The sequence below is a fragment of the Amblyomma maculatum genome, chromosome 5 (genome assembly GCF_055883805.1).
Source record: "Amblyomma maculatum isolate TAMU_Amacu chromosome 5, ASM5588380v1, whole genome shotgun sequence".
Taxonomy (NCBI): domain Eukaryota; kingdom Metazoa; phylum Arthropoda; class Arachnida; order Ixodida; family Ixodidae; genus Amblyomma; species Amblyomma maculatum.
Genome location: NC_139348.1, coordinates 100,568,503 through 100,587,399, shown reverse-complemented (window position 1 = coordinate 100,587,399; position 18,897 = coordinate 100,568,503). Strand labels below are relative to the sequence as shown.

Sequence of the window (18,897 nt, the reverse complement as noted above, 5' to 3'; positions counted from 1 at the left end):
AGGATTATTATCTCGCATTGCGCGGCAGAGCCACATCACGAAATCTTTGCAGTCGAAGGCATCTGACGAAATAAATTCTTTGAGGCGAGTCAACATAACTTCTTCAATGCACAATGTTACGACCGTTTATAACTGTTAGGCCTGTTCAACTTGACCAATTAACGTTACTTCTAGCCCCGTGCAATCTATTCACGTTTGTATTCGATTGCACATACGTGACACAAGTCATGCTCTGTTCAATACTGCGAAAAAAAGAACCCCGACAAAGTAGTGTAGTTGCTTTGAAATACTGCACGTTATCGTATATTACTCGATCAATGTTGTAGATAAAAGAAACCATGAGGTCATGGATGGGGCTTGAAAGCAAAAATTGTTTTGTGCAAAATAAAAAAAATGACTATTACAATGTGGTCGTCGCAATGCAGACCTCTGTATTTTAAGTTTTCATACAGTGTCTAGGTCTAGAACGCATTGTGAGATATTTTGAAGATGTAAACACGAGTGTACTGTCCTCCTAAAGTAAAGAGTAGAGCTTGGTCTCGTGAATATATATCAACGCCAGACTGTCCAGGAAAGCGTAAAGAGAGAGGCTAAAAGGAACACTAAGGATTCGCATTCGATATCCATGTTCATTTATGGAGCATAAATTTCATCTCCGCTTTTGCCTAAGCATGTATATTCCCCGTACAAGCACGCAGTCCGCGCAACCATGCTTCACGCTATGACTGACTTGTGTAAGCCGAACGTAAAGATCGAAGCCTGAAGAACAAACTTTGAAAAGGCAGTCCCACTGACTCCAATCACTAACCTCCCTCTTATTATCGCTAGTCAACATTCTGCAGAGCCAGCTTCGCATAACCGTTGCAGTCGCGTTACTTTCTCTCCCCCCCCCCCCCCCCCCCGCGCCAAAAAAAAAAAAAGAATGAATTAAATGGAAAACGCACTGCCCGCTTCGTTTCTGTCGCGTGTTTTTCTACTCCTGCCTTCGAGGCGCCGTGGGACGACGACGTTTCGAATCGATGACACTTTCTTTTTTCTAGAGGCGTGCCACTCTCCGGCGAAGAGTAGGGAAAGTGACGGCGGTCGCCCTGGATGGGTGGCACCGCATAGGCAAGTCACGCAGGAAAGCAGGGCGTGGATCTGCTGGCGCGCACAAGACGTGCAGTGGGACACGCCTGCTCACTTGCCCACTATCGGCAAGCAGCGACATCAACGAGTTAAATGTATTCAAAAGCTTAAAAGTCGACACAGTCACCGTGGTTGCCTTGACGTTACTTTTGCTGCTCGATTTAGTGGCGACATACTTTAGCCGCTTATTCGTGCTGTCTCGTGCCTTCTACTTTCAAGAATGCGGGTCGCGCCGATTGAAAACTTATATGTATTGTCACTCTTTGCGCTGTATTGTATTGCATTGTATTATGATATTTGTTGCTGTCTCAAATGGGGGGATGATGTGACCTCAGATCTAATATAGAAGATCTGCATTACGAGTTATAATAATTTAGAGAACGAGGAGGAGCTCAAGTCAATGATGGTCCCCGTTTTTCGCAACAACGCCAAGAGATACAAAATGAAATTAATGTGTCCTTTGGGCACCAGGAGGAGAGAAAGGAAATTTAAGCAACAAATAACCCTCTTTCTGTAACCAGCTTCGAAAGGGGGGCACATTATTCGGTTATTCCAGAGGCGATCCTAAATCCATGGGGTAAATTCCGGCGTGGCGGCAGTGATTCAACTGAGACTAAACGGTGAAACCCCAGGTACCGGCTACTTCTCGATAAATGCGCAATAATACATTAAAGAATGCTGGCTGTTCTGAATTACTGCAGCCCACAACTAATGTTGCCCATGTAAATCATGACAATTTGGGACGTTAAACGTTATATACCAGGGGTCTCGATCACTCGACCTGCCGGCACCAAACATTTCAACTTTTGTTCCAAAAGCACGGGCCAATCTCAAGTCGCCTTTACCAAGAGATTCGTTTTCAAACTAAAACAAACTAGGAGGCCGCATCCTCAACACGGCAGACTTTCTTAGTGGGAATTAAATCAAGTATTGGACCACTTCACCGGCGTGAATTCTGCCCAGACCTCAGCTGCATTCAATACCAAAGCGTTAGACAACCCGTCTCTCTGTAGTCGCCAGGTACACATTTTTTGTATTGAGGGTTACTGACTGCGATATTTTCTGCTATTAGAATCCATCACAGGCCAAGTTTCTTTTCCTGGAATATTCGGAAAACGTGGTCCGGGAACGAGACGTTTGGGCTGACTTTTATTTAGTTTATTATTGGAATTCTTATACGCTTTCAAGCTTCGTGTTTTTTTTATAGGTTTCAAATGTTTTTATTTAATCTTTATGTTAATGTTTTTCGTTTTTTGGATGACTGCAAAGTGGGTGACAATTTTTGATTGCGGTCTGCATAGAAAAATGAGTTTGAGCTCCTGGTATATAACTCTCTATGACAACAAAACAAAATAAAAATCCTACGCGAAAAAAACTACAAAACATACTGTGGAATGTAAGTGGCTGTGTTTTGGAAGCTACGCAGGTGTCAAGTTAAGCTTGGAGGCAGCTAAAGCTTGGGAGTTCGCGCGTGCGTTGAAAGCCACAAACGTTTGAAATAGCATATCATTTGCAAAGAGAAATTTCGAAGAACAGTATTCAATATGCGGGAGTGCCGCCAGGAAGAAAAACTTGCGCTGAGAATGTTTAACTGCATCATATTCTTCAGGTAGAAATAAGTCACGAAGATATTCTCATATGCACTTCCTCGGGACATCGGGGTCACTGCAAGAAGAGAAGAAATAGAACCAATTTATCAAAAGAAGCAATCTGAGTTCGTCTCTACGAGGTGAATTTCGAGGTGTAGAGCAGCAGTGGCACGTACGGCACATGATACAGCCTGAAATAACACTTGATTCTACGTTGTAAGACGAGGCTCACATAGGGTGAGCGTTCAGTATATTTTTTTATCCATGAGTGTAATGTTTCTGCATTTTGGTTCTGTTTATTTACAGGATCAGAATGTTGATGAGAAAGGCTTCGATTCGCTTCTTTTGTGGTCGTATCACCTTTCCTTATCCGAATCAGCAGCAAACACTGGCTTGTGCGCCGTCTCATGGCTGCATGGGGACATAGAAAAAATTCTTGTTTTCGACAGTGACGGAGGGGTGGGTTTTTGGCGCGAAAACTATAATTATTGCGGCTGACACTAAAGACATATTTAGATGTGACCTTTTCGAAAAACGTGTAAGATGCACTTTTTTGTTTTATTGTCGTCTGGAAATTAAAGAAAGAAGCACGGAAACATAGCGAGGCGGCCCTAAAGAGAAGAGCTTTGCGCTGTATGAAGTATGAAGGTACACAAACGTAAAAACGACAAGTGATAATTAAGGGCGTAATATCGGTGTGATGATATATATCTTTGCAAACACCCTGGAGTGGCATTCTATAAGGACTAATTTCAAACGAATATTCGTTTGCCATTTTCCTGTAAGAGATGTCAGCTGGAAGGCAGCTTCATACGAACGCGGCGAGCGACCATCACAACTCTCACAGTAATCTGCCTTATGGTCTGGAATTGTTTTTGCCACTGGTCGCACGCACCCACTCACCATCGGCTGCATGTCGAAGCCAATGGGAAGATCTGATTGTCATTAAGCCAACGGGCCGGTTCTGTTCGTTCTCAGTGAAGCTGGGCAGTGTCACTGAACAATGACCAGTATGCCACAAGACCTAGAAGTTAGCCGAAAGTCAGCACGGCTTGTATTGTTAGAATGCTAAAAAGCAGCGACAGTTAGATTTTGTGACATAGAATGCCTGAGTTCGCAAAGAACAAATAAATACCTCTGCTAAACATTACGATGGAGACAATAGGCATTCATGTTCGTAGTTTCCAGAAACCCCAGCTTGTTTATAAAATCGCCTACTGGCAGCAACCCGAACCAGAAGCATCAAAATTGACACACGGGCTTTACTGTAGTTTGGGACAGTTTGATTACACTTTTGCGCCCAAGCATTTAGCGCCTTTAAGGCAATGAATTGACCAACTCATTTGAACACTAATTTTGTTGTATGCTCAGCATGGTCAGCATCTTCTGAATGTTTTATTTTTCAAATGCGAGATCAACTGATGATATTTTTGCTTGAACAAATTTCTGTAATATATTAGCGTTTTTTGTTTTCATTTGGGATGTCATTTGTGCCACTTTCTGTGCCACTGTCGAAGCGAATCCTTGCGAAGATTGCGAGTTGTGATCCTGCACGGTGTAGATGGGAAAGATACCGCCGGAATAGGTGCAGAAATTTCCTTTCTTGTTTTTGCAAACTTTTCTAGAGAAAAACTTGCGAACTGGAAAAATAGAAGGTATTGTCAGTTGTCTCCGAATCACGGAAGCGGACGTGGTGTACCTCTATAGGTTGTCCCATTGGAAATAGAATTACCGCCATCGAGCAGCGGTGGAAGACCGGAAGTGGGAACGCCACTTTTCTCGAGGACTTGGGAGAATATAGATATCTGAGCGCGTAACGTGGGGCTAGGACGGGGATACGGATCTCAAATTGCTCTCGCGTGGATTACACCTTGTCGTCTGTCGGCGCTGATGTCGCTTATCGTGGCACAGATATGCCGTTACACCGAGATCTGAGCAGCTTGAGGAAAACAGATACACACTATATGGAATTACTAAGTGCTTCGATCACGGATGTGATCATCAGCTGCCGTATACTGCTTTGGAAATGTTCCGCAATTTCCCAAGACGACATAATGATGGTGTTTGAGATGAATGTGGAGTGTGTTTTTTATTTATTTGTCTGATTGAGAGAGCGAGTTTGAAAAGTTGATCCCAAGACATTAAGTACGCGTGCCTTCGACTGGTTATTTTTATATTTGCTTCCAGTAACTCAGTCATCACTATCGCCAACAGCCTAGCAATATCCACCTGAGGACCAAGCCATCTCCCACATCACAGTAACTTATTAACGAGGCGCTGCTAAAATAGCATCCTGCCACCTTCGTATTCTTAAACGCAACTCTTGATTATTATGACTTTGTTACGGTTATCAGGTCCGAAGAACATGAGCAGAAAGACTCCATTTGCTAACGATCTATAGCTACGTAGGAAAGAGAATAGTCGAAATTCGAGAGGGAATAGCAGATTTCGTTTTTTGATCATTCCGTTATTTCCTATTTATTCGTTTCCAAGAACATCACAGCCTTTAAGATTGACTTATTGATTGAAAACTTTTTTACCACGGATTTAGGAAGTTCCTCTACCCCGTAACTCAGGTGCACAGACCCGTATAGGGGCTGGCTGGGACTCCGCAACCAGAAGCGCGAAAAGATACATTGATTCTTCACTACTTCAGCCGCCAGGCGGACAAGCTACAAGAAGGATTCACAAGCACTGACGACCATATGAATGCAAGCTAGCAACCAACTTATTTTTGACACCCTCCCCCATGTGCATTGTGCACTTTGAAAAATAAAAAAAGAAAAAACGTCCATACACAGCGCGTCAGATCCGCTGAAAAGAAATATATAAAGAGCTCTGTTATTTTCCAGCTGAATGGCTTCATTCCTTCCAATTAAAAAACAATATCGGCTCTAGTAAGTACGCACTCTCATTTGCTGAAATATATTCACTAGCTGCCTCCATTTTACTTCGCCTAACGCAAATATAGTAGCCTGCGTTTCGTCTACGCGTCATTACAGCTCCAAAAACATATATGCTACCACAGACAGACATCTACCGCTCAGGCATAACTCTATTACGCACGTTGTTACTGAAGTCATTTTTTTCCTTCTCCCCATTTCTTTCGTGTGATGCTGAAGTCACGCCCTTGTATCTCAGCGCGGACATTCCTCTTCGCCCATTAGCTCCTTTCCCTGCGAGCCCGTGAGCCAAGCCAGATGAAACCGTCAATCACCCTCGTCTTTCAGACGCCCACCTCACCAACGCCTTTCAGTCAACTAAGAAGGTAGAGGCGAAAACGCAATGCAATAGCACTGAGCATACGGAGGAACAAGTACGCCAGCCTCTTGGTCCAGTCGCCAGAAAGGCACCTCGCGGCCTGTGAAGCCCCCTCCACATTCTTCCAGGACGTGTGCCAACATCGTGGGCGCGCATAACACGTTAACAGGTGGCATCGACAAAAGAGCTTGCGGCTGCACCGCCTCCCCCCCCCCCCCCCCCCTCCCCTGCATCGCGCTTGGCCACTGAGTGGGACAAAAGACCACCGCTCGTTTCTAAGCCGTCGCGGCATTTCCACACCGCATTGGCGTTGCCAGCGTAATGTCAGCCTCTCTATAGCAGGGCCAGAGCAAACCTCGAAGAAACAAAAAAGAAATACGAAAAGAGGATAGCGGTGCTCCCTCCGCTCATTCTTGATACTGTGCGGCAGCGGCCAATGCTTTCACTTAGTCTCCGGCAGCTGGAAGAAAGGAACGCGATGCTCCCAATTAGCCAGGCGAGGGAATGGACGCCTGGACGCTGGAAGGGCTCGGTCGTTGGGACACTGTTGCGTACTCGTCTCGATGACACGGTCCTTCACAGAAGCGTGACTGTAGTTACGTCAGCGCAATGTGGGGGTCGAAAGAAAAGACGTGATAACCCCGGTGGTCTTGGAGGTTGGCTTTTGTTGTAGTAGCGCAACAGAATGCCGTCGACGTCTACGACGGCAGTGCATTCAATGCCTCTCGTCTTGTACACTGCCTCCCTCAGTGCCTCAGGCTTTGAAGAGCAAGACCCTGTCAGCGAAAGGAAAGAGGGGTAGAGAACGTGGCAAACAATAAAACCAAACGCCTCGAGGGTGGCGGTGACGGCAGCGGCGTGCCGGCACCGGACTTGAAAAGACCGGCGGCGGGGAAAAGATTGGCAGGCAACCCCGTTAACGAAGATATAGGTCATTCGTCGGCGCCGCGGCAGAGCTGGGCCTAACCGAGAACAGTTTCTTTACCTCGTCATCAGCGGCAGTACTCTGCGCTTCTCTGAAGCCTCTATGCCCACTTTAGCTTCCTTCTTGTTGGTGCGTTCAAGTGCTGGTTTCGTTTTCGAAAACCGATTCATACACTCGCAGAGGCCTAACCACAAAGCTGGCATACGGTGCTCGCTCTAACGGTCAGTTAACTGGCTTTGACCTCGCATATGAGCTCCTCTACTTGAAGACTTCCCCGGCTTACGTGGTACTTAATAACATAGAAAGTATTCATCGCTGCCTGGAATGAATTTTATTTTCCTTAACGGCAAGCGCTGAAGCTGAAGCAAAAAAGCATCGCAACCGCAGCGTTGTTTCTGCTGCATTCCGTCTGCGCTTTTGGGCCACCTGCGGCGAATCGTGCTCGTATGGGTCGTCTGCCGGTTGCATACCACGGATTCGTCTGCTTCCCGAGCGCAGGCAATGGCGGTGACCGGCGGTGAATTAATTCGGCATGCGCGGTATAGGCTGTAGCGACCTCGATACAGACGACATAGGATTGCTTACGCTTCGGTAATCGTCTTGCTCGCTTCGTGCTCATATTTGATTGCAAGCCCGGCGATGGATCTATTTGTTGAGAAACACGTCTATTCGTGCTGGTGGCCACAGCATCCAAAGCGTATGCAACTAGGTAACGTGTGTTCATATTCACGATGTCGGACCATGACACGGGAATGTGGCTCTATTTCCGCTAGTGCCTTGCGTGACATCACAGGACTGTCTAGTCACTACCCAGAGAAAAGGTATAGTTTTGCTGCACGGCAGTGTCGTTGCTGGAGAATATAGTTTCGGAGGCCAGCTTGGCTTAGATTGTCGCGCATAAATTGTCACGTACAAATGCATGGAGAGGTAGTAGTACGCGTCAATATCGGTGGTGATCAGCGAAGCTTAAATGCGCCCTACTTACGTGATGTCGAATGAAGGTGTGACTCATCGCAGGTGCTGTGGGATGTAATTTACAGCGAACCTGATCGAGGACGAAGTATTCAGGCACGAATGGAATTTCTGAGGAGAAGGGGACAGACAGCTTCATATAGTGATGATAACAATTTTTGACTACGACGTTGATTTTCGAGATCGAGTTTTCAGTAGACGAAAGCATTCGAGTACTTATGATGGAAAATAAATCTGTCAGAAAATCACCAGAGAGTATTAAGCAATGTGTGACTGATGAAAGCAGAAAATGTCACTATGAAATTAGAACAAACACTTAAGAATCTTAAGTAACTTACCAAGTTTGTGCGTTGCCTTTGAATGTTTAAAATGGGCGTCATTGTTGAGGCGTCATTTTAATTAGTAAAGCAAATTAGTAGTACCACGTTATAGTTTTACGTAGCTGCGGGAAATATATTATTTCTAAGCAGTAGTGCTACTTTATGTTGCGCATTAGCGGCCCTAAAAGTAAACAGTGTTGTAATAGTGTAAAATGTGGCTGCTATCTGCTCTACAGTGGTATTCTGTTGTATGTGGCCCATAAAATTTCGCGTTGAACTATTACCGTTCCTTAGTGAATTAGAAGCTGCCGAGAAGTTGAAAGCATGAAATCTGTGGTTCTATTCCCGCTTGACCGCATCTCTCTTCAGTAAGTGTTTCTCTTTATACGAATGGCACCTCATAAAAGCACATAAATGACATCATGACTCCTCATATCATCACTTGGTCGACAGTTCAGATAATCATGCTTTCATGATCCTGGTGTTTTCAGTACGCATGAGTTCTAACTTCTCAGTATAAATAACAACCAGAATCGAGGCAACACAAGATCGTACGAAATCGGCACAGTATTGGAATCTTTTGGCAACGTACAGGTTCTGTGCTGGGCCGGTCATTGTCAACATAGTATTAATATTGGGCCCTTGACTTGTGCTGCCTGGGAAGGTACTAGCTCCACAGGGGCAGGGAAACGGCAGCAGCTCTAGGGAAGGCGTCTGAAGAAAAGTGCCCAGTACGAAACCCGACTGCACGCGACACATCCATCGGAAATAGATAGGGGAAAAGAGGCTGATTACTGATATTCAAAGGCTTAGGCCCCGATCAACCGATTAAGTCTAGGTCAGTGCTGGTTAATGGCGGAAGATCACTGCTGTGTTAGCTGCTGCAAATTACATCGACTTCATCTAGAAACTAAGCATTGGTGCTTTGAAGAGCCGATAACACTTTACTAAATAAACAGTCCACAAAAATCTTCAGACCATAGACATACTTCTAACCAGAGTATTTGAAACTTTTTCTATCCATTGCCTTCAAATATAGTAGTTGCTCGCATGGATCAGCCGTACCTCTGTTCTCTAATTCGCGCAGCTGTTTCAAAGGAAGCGACCTCTACACGGAGAGCGGTGGCCATAAGAGCAGCCACAGAAAGTAGCCCACGCATCAGGTAGCTTTCACGTATGACAAAGAACCTTCTGTATTTTCTGCATATGCTCCTCGAAATAGCAGGTGTTAAATACACGCCGATTCTCGAGGCAAACAACACTGTGTCCACCCTTCAAATTTGAGCAAGGCGTCAATTATAGAAAACGATTCCTATTGTGGCTGGACAATCAGATGAAAAACCAAGCTGCTAAAAATGGTTGCCATGCGGAAGCTTTCGCAAGAGAAAGTTATTTGCAAACACACTGGTGCTGAAAATTTTTTCTATGTTCAGAGCTGCGCTCTATGTAAAAGTCAACTAGCGGCGGTCAGAATCTCTACGAGCTTTACGAGTTCTATAGAGCTCATCCTCAATGTCAACCTTCGAGTCACGTCATAGCAACCCGAAATTTATGTACCTGTGCAGCTTATGTCGGATATAATAGGAACGCAAGGGCTATATCAAACGACAGATGATGTCAAGTATAATTTAGCCTTAATAATTACGCGTCATACTCTGCACAGTTTTAAATATTTACGTAAAAAACCTTTTATGCTACAGCACTGTGGTTAAAAGTTTTACGATTAACAATGGTGTCGTCTGCTTGAAACGAGCCAATTTGCAGATTTAGTATTGCTGTCCTTAATAGAAAATTACATCGCTTCCAAATATTTGTCGTTCATTACAAGGGTGCAGAAAACTGTTCTAAAAGTATTGCAAATGTAAACCTTCAGTCAGTTTCAGGCAAATAAGCTAACACGACGATTCTTCGCCTCCCTTCATACTACAAAAAAATTAAAAAAGGCAGAGACAGATCGATAGTGAAGTCATGTGCAGCAAGGAAAATTTTTATATGAATATTCATATACATGGCATAATATGAAAAAAAACAACAAAAAATGTGCAGTGGCTTAGCTCACCTAGGCCAGGTTATATGTAAAGAAAGGTAGGGGTTGGCTTGTTTGAACCAACCCCTACCTATATGACTAATATGTTAGGCTACACACTGAAAGCAACTGAAATACTGTCGCAGTTTTTGGATGTGTGTAAAGCAGATGTTTATTCAATGTTACACATTTTAGAGACGAAGAACGATCTGTGGTCTGTAATTAGTTTTCCACCGTTTAAATTTTGGATACACAGTGTCTAGACGTTACCGACCGCCTTCAGCAGACAAGATCTACGGCGGCTCCCCATTCGGTAGTGTGAACTTGAGGATTCGATGCCAAAATTATAGTCGAACTTAGCCTTCATAAATTCGCTGAGTTTCGACTTGTTCTTTCTGTAGCCGAACAGAGACTTGGTGCAGCTGTTTAGCGATACGTTCTTTCCGCTCTTTAGGCCTCTCTGATGCTCGCTTAGCCTTCCTAATTTAATTTTCATGTGGTCATGCGGCCTCGCGCCATGTTATGACTTATGTATTTGTCGACGCTTCCTAGCATAGCCTCCGCTGATGGCGTTGTTGTCCTCATAAAAATGGCGCATACCCATAAGGCGCATTGGCCATGGCAAGGCGGTGATTACCTTTTCTTAGATTTAATACTGCAGAACTGAGATAAGTAAATTGAGCAAGTCAGATCCACCTACAATGATGCTTGAAGGTGGTACTGGGGTTTCCTAAGATTTAGCGTTATGGTATTAAAAAAATAAATTAATAAAAAAGGAAAAATAATTAGGAATAACAGAAAAGAATATCGAAAGTAAATGACAAAGAATTATAACAACAAATGATGATGGAAAAGATTTTGATTCTAGAAGAAATTTTCAATGGCAGAGCAAACATTCCCATCGGCACGTCTCAGCATGGCAGCGGAGAGAGAAAGAACAACCACTGAAGACAAGCGCAAACTAAATTACTTCCCCGGAAGATTCTCATGACCTTCTATTCCCTTGGAGGAGTACAGCAATGGCCGTTTGGAAAACTTGAGGTTTCCTTCACGCGACTTCGTTACCAGTACGTGCACTCTTTTTCCGCCTCTTAATCCCCTGCACGTATATCTAGCGAGCGCACGTGCCGCTGCTTGCATTCTGAGCTGTGCAGTAGGCAGCAATTAAAGTTGCTTAGCTCAGCTAGGCCAGGATCATCCCAATGACAATGATCCCTCAGAATGATCACGATGAAGACGACGATGGCATAGCGAAGCATGACGTCACGCGCCGCGCGGCGGTGGGCCGGCTGTCAGGGGCCGTCGCGCTCGGCTGCGATCCGGTTTTCATGGTAACAGCGCATGCGTAGTAGCGGCCTTTTGGACGCACCACTGAAATGCGCAAACCTTGACGAGTGTCACTAAGCTCCTAGCTGTGTCAAGCTTGCGCTACAAAACGACCCATCAATTGACACTGCAGCATATCAGGAAATCATTCGAGAGCAATGCATTATTTGCACGGGAGAAATGTGAGAGCTAAAGCGTCTAAGCGTGGCTATAGTGGACTAGAAATATCTTGTACTCTAGTTCACTATAGCGTGGCGCAGAGGGGAAATTTCATTACCTTGTCGCACCTTCGTTGCAGTGCTCCTGCAAGTGTGGGATTGGTGGTAGGGTTTCACTCGTGGCTGCTGCCCCTACATTGTCATGGGGATGGCAGGAGCGCTAGTTAAAGAGAACACGTCTCGCGGAATCTTGCTAACAAATCTCGCGCACATGATACTTTCACCATGAGCTAAGAAATGCTTTCGCCTTAATAATAAAGACCCAATATGCAAAGGAAGCGCAAAGATTATTTAATAACAGCGTTTGAGGAATATGTGATGCATGAACAGAACACAAGGGGCAGAATGTTCTGTATTCTATAATTCTTCAATAACGCCCGCTGCGATGTCTCAGTGGCTGCTATGCTCCACTGCTGAACGTAAGAAAGTGGGTTGGATCCCAGCGGCGGCGACCGCTTTTCGAATAATAAAATTAGCTTGGGTCTAGCTTTAGTTAAACCCGGTAGGTAGCGTAAGCAAAATCGATGTAGCTTCTCTTTCTGTTCTTTCTTGTTCTGTGGCACGGCGTGGTTACCGACTGGGTTTACCCGACGGCTTGAAGAGGGGCCCCATCTGCGGTTGCTCAAAAGCCAAACGTGGCTACCGGCCGGGTTTACGCAACGGGCTGAGACCTGGTGTAGTATTAAGCAATAAAATAATAAAATAATTGGTTCATCTAAGGGAAAGGCGCAGGATCTTTCACACTTGTCCTGTGGAAACCTAAACAGACCCGTACGGCAAGACAGTAAGGTGGGACATAAAATGGAAAGAGAGAAAAAGGTAATGTAGTTGCGGGCTACGGAGCAATTTCGACCACCCGGGGATCTTTAACGGGCACTCCCCTGATAGGGCTGGGACAGGTAGGTCACTGCCGCTTGCGGCGGGGGCTAGCCTGTGCGAATTTTTACCTGTTGTAGGCAGTCACTGCACCCGCCACCTCCGGTGGTAGACGACAGCTGTTTTTGCGGCGCGCGTCTTTCTCTCTCTCTTCCTTTTCTTTCTTTTCTATTTCTCTTCTGTCTGCACGAGGTAGCGGTGGTGGCTCAGCTACAGAGCCAGTGGCACGCCCGTGCATTTTCTTTTATTTCTTCCTACAGCCAGAACAACAACAACTACACGCTTTGATCTGACATCACACGACTCACGGACGCCTCTCCGTTTCGCCGCCATGGAAACGCAGCCGCCGAGGGTCGGGATTGTACCCGGGTACACACAGCAGTCGGGTATCTTAACCGCAGCACCACTGCAGTAGAGCTGGAGATAAAAATCAAGGCGCCAGTGTGTTGTGCGTTGTCAGTGTACATTAAGAACCTCAGGTGGTCGAAATTCCCGAGGCCCTTCACTACGGTGTCAATCATAGCCTGACTCGTTTTCGCTCGTCTTTTCTTCCTTTTTAGGACATCTCATGGGCTTTAGACAACAACCCAACCTTCTTTTTATACCGTGTGCGCTGTGGGATCCTGACAAGGATGCCAGTTAGGGGAATATTTACCCACCTAATCATATTAGACAATTCAGACGCGCATATACTATTGTAAGCTGGAGTTTAAAATAGAGTCGAAACGTTGCCTAATGCAGTAACTCTACACCAGATGACTGCGTGGTAGAGTTAAGCACCCCTCTCTCTCTCTCCTGCACCTCCTTACCTCTTCTCAGTTACTGATTTCAAAATAACTAGCAGGGTTTCAACTGAGCTTAAACTGAATTCGACGTTAGAAAAACCTGTTGAATTCGGTTTAGTTGTTGGTCAATATTTGTTTTCTTTTGCTTTAAGTTCTTATTTGGCTACGTTGTAGGATATACACACATTAGACAGCGTCTTCAGGCTTACCTCGTCTTCCCTGCCGTTCCGATTCAGCCCGCTGGACATGGCGCACTTCGTACATGAACTGGAGGGCTAGTTGGTCAGACATCTTCAAGTAGTACAGCGCAACGGCAGGTGGCCTAGACTATTTTGTCCGTGGCCTAGACGAGTTTCTCCTTCTCTCGTCTAGGCCTTGTGCCGTTGCGCTGCACCGCCCGACTACTGTGCTGGTGTAGCCGGGTTCGAAGAGGTGTCGTGTGCTGTGCGATGTCAGCGCACGGTAAAGATCCCCAGGTGGTCGAAATTACTCCGTAGCCCTCCACTACGGCTCCTCTTTCTATCTTTCCACTTTCACTCCCATCTTCCTCCCTTCCCTTACGGCGCGGTTGCGGTGTCCACAGAACACAAGTGAGACAGTTACCGCGCTTTTCCCTTCCTATAAATAAATCAATAAATCAGAACCCGACCTCGGCGGCTGCGTTTCGATGGAGGTAAAACGAAAAGGCGTCCGTGTGCTGCGCACGTCAAAGATCCCCAGGTGGTGAAATTACTCCGTAGCCCTCCACTACGGCTCCTCTTTCTCTCTTTGCACTTTCACTCCCACCTTCCTCCTTTCCCTTACAGCTTGGTGGAGGTGTCCACAGAAAACAAGTGAGGCAGTTACCGCGCCTTTCCCTTCCAATAAATCAATCATAAATCAATCATTTGAAGATGAGGCACTACTTTTGTCGGTACAGTTGAAGGACGCGACTAACTCGCCATTCGGCGTGGCCTGGTGTGCCATAGCAATCTTCGGTGCCCCTATGCACGCAACAATGGCGCGCAGCAAGATGTTATTTCATTTCACTCTCTTATTATTTTTAGTTTTTATTTTATTCTCTTTTATTAATATCAATAAATAATATTTATTAGTATTTGTTATTAATTATCATCCTCACTATAGCTATTTTACGTACCCTACTGCCCTTGTGCTGGGGTGCAGAGGTTAATGTGCCCGACTACTCCGCTGGAGTACCCGGGTTCGATACCGACCAAACGGAGTGGCGTCCGTGTGCTGTGCGATGTCAGTGCGCCTTAAAGATCCCCAGGTGGTCGGAAGTACTCTGCAGCCCTGCACTACCGCGCCCCTTTCTTGCTTTCTGATTTCACTCCCGCCTTCCTCCCTTTGCCTTACGGCGCGGTCACGTCTCTACAGAAAAGTGTGAAAAATAATTCTGCGCCTTTCCTTTCCGATAAAATAGTTATAATACTCTACTAATGCTTTCATTAGTAATTGGTTTACAGGAAAGGAAAGGCGCAGTATCTGTGGCTCACATCCTGAAGGTCCGGTGTATACCTCATGAAACAGAGAATTACCTATAAAAGCCGCATTGGGAGAGCTCCTTCGCTTGGGTTACCTTGTGTGTATTTCTCTACAACTGAACATTCGTCCCTACCAGTTTCAGCAGCACATAATGAGAACACTACCTTTCTGGTGGTAAGACACTACTGTGCCGGAGTACCCGGGTTCAAACCCGGACTCGGCGGCTGCGTTTCGATGGAGGCGAAACGAAGAGGCGTCCGTTTGCTGTGCGATGTCAGCGCACGTTAAAGATATCCGGTGGTCGAAATTACTCCTTAGCCCTCCACTACGGCTTCGCTTTCCCTCTTTCCACTTTCACTTTCACCTTCCTCCCTTCCCTTACGGCGCGGTTGAGGTGTCCACAGAAAACAAGTGAGACAGTTACTGCGCTTTCCCTTCCTATAAACCAATCAGTTTTTTTTTCTGCTGTTGAAACTTGTGCTTAATGAACAAATGACATACGAACAATCTGTATAGAGCGTGGGGTGACCAAAAGAGGGACTGCATTTCTTTTCAACTATTTATACCACATTCCATAACTTTGTAATACAAGCCGGGAAAGAGATAAAATATAGGGATGTTTTACACACTTAACGATCAAAGTCACAACAATTCTCCTAATCGCTAAAACACAAAATGTCGCAGAGGAGAAGCGTCCTGTAGATCGCGTTCATATAGTTTCAATTAAACCATCTCTTCATATCCAATTCTTATACTGAGCCCTCTATTTAAGGCGTTCCCGAAGCGGAAGGATTATTGGCAGCCAATGTGAAGTGCCAGCGCATGCTCTGACTGCTAGCTACATCATTATTTAAGATAGCGCCTCTCTAAACAAGAGGTCAGAGTGTACCGATACCTGCAGGATCCATTGATGTAGGTGTTTAGACAGATATTCCTTTGAGCCAATAGCTATACGCTCGCTTTATGAATAATCGCGACCAATTTCGAAGGAGAACAAACAGATATATACGACATACACACTACGGCGGTGCTTACGGTTTATCTAGCACCCACTATTCAATGCATGTAAGCAGCTGTCTCGCAAAGAGATGGACCTTGGAGCGTAGGATGAACACTATGTTCAGCCAAATGCGTGACACCAGAAACCTTCATTAGCGAAATAGCTACTATTATGATAATGCCACCGAGGAGAAGTGCACTTTCTAGCGGTCGTTGTTAGATGAGGAGTTATTGGACGAGGGCGGGATTCATTGTTGTTCGGCACCACGTAATAAATCACCCAGGATCGAAGAACACAATGTTTTTGTTTGACTCCTCTTAAGCTTTTGCATTCTTGCTCGCAACGAGGACTGCGAAGGGACGGTTTTCGAAATAGGATGTGAATATGAGATAGCGCGTTTTAGGTGACAAAGTAATCACGGTTTAGAGTTGCTATGCTAGTCTAAATAGGCGTAAGTATACTTATATCAGGGTAAGGTAATTCACACAGGAAAGGCGAGACAATATTCTAGATGTAAGCTTAAAGCTTTCTTTATCACGTCTACTGCAATTTAAGGCTGGCATGCTTGCTCAACAATGCCACGCCCCGTTGAAATTTTCAGTTTTTCAATGCTTTCTTTTGATTGACGTCAGTGATGTACCACGCCATTAAGAAATAAAAGAAAATGTCCTACATAATTAGCAAAGAACGGAGCTGACTGAAAACATATTCATAACGAAAATGAATATAATAAGGAATAGTTGCAATAGAAAAATATATTAGGCAAGGAATAAAGCTTAACTAAAACTTATCAATAAAACAAACAAATATTATGAGACACTAAATAAAATATACCCACAGAGCTATCTGACTCCCCTCTTCAGGAAAATGCCTTGTAAACTCCCCTGACAGTTATTGGTGATGAATCCCTTTAATATTACATTTCTTGCGTCAAGTTTAAATGGAGAACTGCCAAATGAGGTGATGCTTATTATATATCTTGAAAACGGTTCAGCTGCTAGCTTTGTTCTTTTCTAGGAACAGGTGCGCCCCTTATATGTTTGGTGTCCGAACCTTCATGACCATGTCTGCTGGATGCCAGTTGAGACTGCGTAACTCAACCGGAGACTGAAACGAATGAACACCATCGATTTCAACATGTTGTTCTCCTGCAGGATACGTTTTCAGCTTAAAAAGGGCAGATTTCTTTTTCTCTTTGTTATTTCGTGTGCAGTATCAACACACAGAAAAACTGAACAATTATTACTCAGGCATAATTTCCACCCTGTTTATCCAGACGTTGCTGCAAATAGGAAATATATTTACGCAAAGTGCGGTGAAAAATGGCAGCCGACGGTAGAGAAAAAAAAACACATTTCGTTAAGGATATATACGGAAGAACAATTATCGGTTGGCATTCATGTTAACAAATTTGATTTTCTTTTATTACTCGCAGGTCCCACTGCACCAAAAAGTGGCACAAGCAAGAAGATTGTTTGCTACTTCACCAACTGGGCCCAATATCGCCAGGGTGACGGCAAGTTTGTACCCGAGGACATTGACCCGACGCTGTGCACACACATCATCTATGCCTTCGGCTGGATGAAAAAACACAAGCTCTCCTCCTTCGATGCGTCCGACGACACCAAGAATGGCAAGAAGGGCCTCTACGAACGGGTCATCGAGCTCAAGAAGAAGAACCCAAACCTCAAGGTCCTCCTCGCTGTCGGTGAGTCCACTAACTTAATGTGATTCCTAGCAGAAGTGTTTTGCGAGCTGCGCAAGTGCGGAATCAGCTCGAAGATCAGTATACGATGGCGCCATATTGCGGTCGTGAACGCGTTTTGCTGGCTGACATCTGTTGCGCGCTTTCCTCAAATAGCCTGAGGGATGGAAAAGTTGCGAAAGTGTGAAAGCCGTGTTTCTTGAACAAGTTTAGTCGTTCAGTGCTCGATCACAAGAAAGTCAAACTTTGTAAAATTCAAAGTAAGAATTATTGCTTCTTGTTAACAAAACTTGTTTCTTGACCAACGTCCGAACCGTTCAAAGATAAGCGCCGCCTTTAGGAGAGTTTCAAGCGAAGAGAAGGCTTTCACGATTTTAAATGATGAATAAACAACTGTAAAATCGCACGAAATGTTTGTTAAATCAATGTAAATGAAAAAAAGGAGTGTAGACCAATTTTTGACGCTAATGTGCACTCCTGACAGTCTCACAAGTGACTACAATAACTTTGAATGAATACTACTTGTTTGGTGGAACTGTCGAATGCCCCGAGTGCAACTGCTCATTTGTCACGATCCTGAAGCGCGAAACAAGCTTGCAACTCTTATTGTTTTTCCACAATTTCTTTGCTGGGCATTTGATATCAACTTCACTTCACCCCGTCAGTGAATGTTTGTGTAGGTAAATGGGGCGGATTATGAGTAGCAGCTTATCGGTATCGCCCAAGGGGAAAGTATACAATAGTTGCGTCTTACCTGCATTTACCTATGGGGCTGAAATGTGGAGGCTAACAAAGAAGGTTCTACTTACGTTGAAGGCAACGCAGAGGGCTATGGAACACAAAATGGTAGTTGTAACGTTAAGAGATAGAAAGCGTGAAGAGTGCATCAGAAAAATAGCTCGAATTAATGACATCCTAATGGAAATCAAGAAGAAGAAATGGAAATGAGCAGGACATGCAGTAGGAAGAGAGGACAACCGATGGTTGGTTAGGGTAGCAAATTGGATTTGAAGGCAAGGAATGCGTAGCAGGGGGCAACATAAAGTTAGGTGGGGAATGAGGTTAAGAAGTTCGCAAGGGTCAAGTGGATGCAGCTAGCACAGGATAGGGTTAAATGGGAGAGGCCTTCACCCTGTATTCGGTTTACTCTGTCTGGTGATGATGATGAAGCGGGGAGAAAAATCTATTTATGCCTGCACAGTGTGCACCCACAATGTGAACACCATCGGTGCACATAAATGAACAAAATTAAAACAACACGAAACGTTGCATCTCTGTTTC

At 44.9% G+C, this 18,897-nt stretch overlaps 1 protein-coding gene across 1 annotated transcript in view; it reads left to right on the top strand.

Moving 5' to 3' along the window:
- Cht7 (chitinase 7) overlaps positions 1 to 18,897 on the top strand; it is a 171,518-nt gene that overhangs the window by 117,548 nt on the left and 35,073 nt on the right. Inside the window, exon 3 of the mRNA XM_084603964.1 lies at positions 17,347 to 17,619. Within this exon, the coding sequence (XP_084460090.1) occupies positions 17,347 to 17,619 (273 nt within the window). The remainder of the gene's footprint in view (positions 1 to 17,346; positions 17,620 to 18,897) is intronic.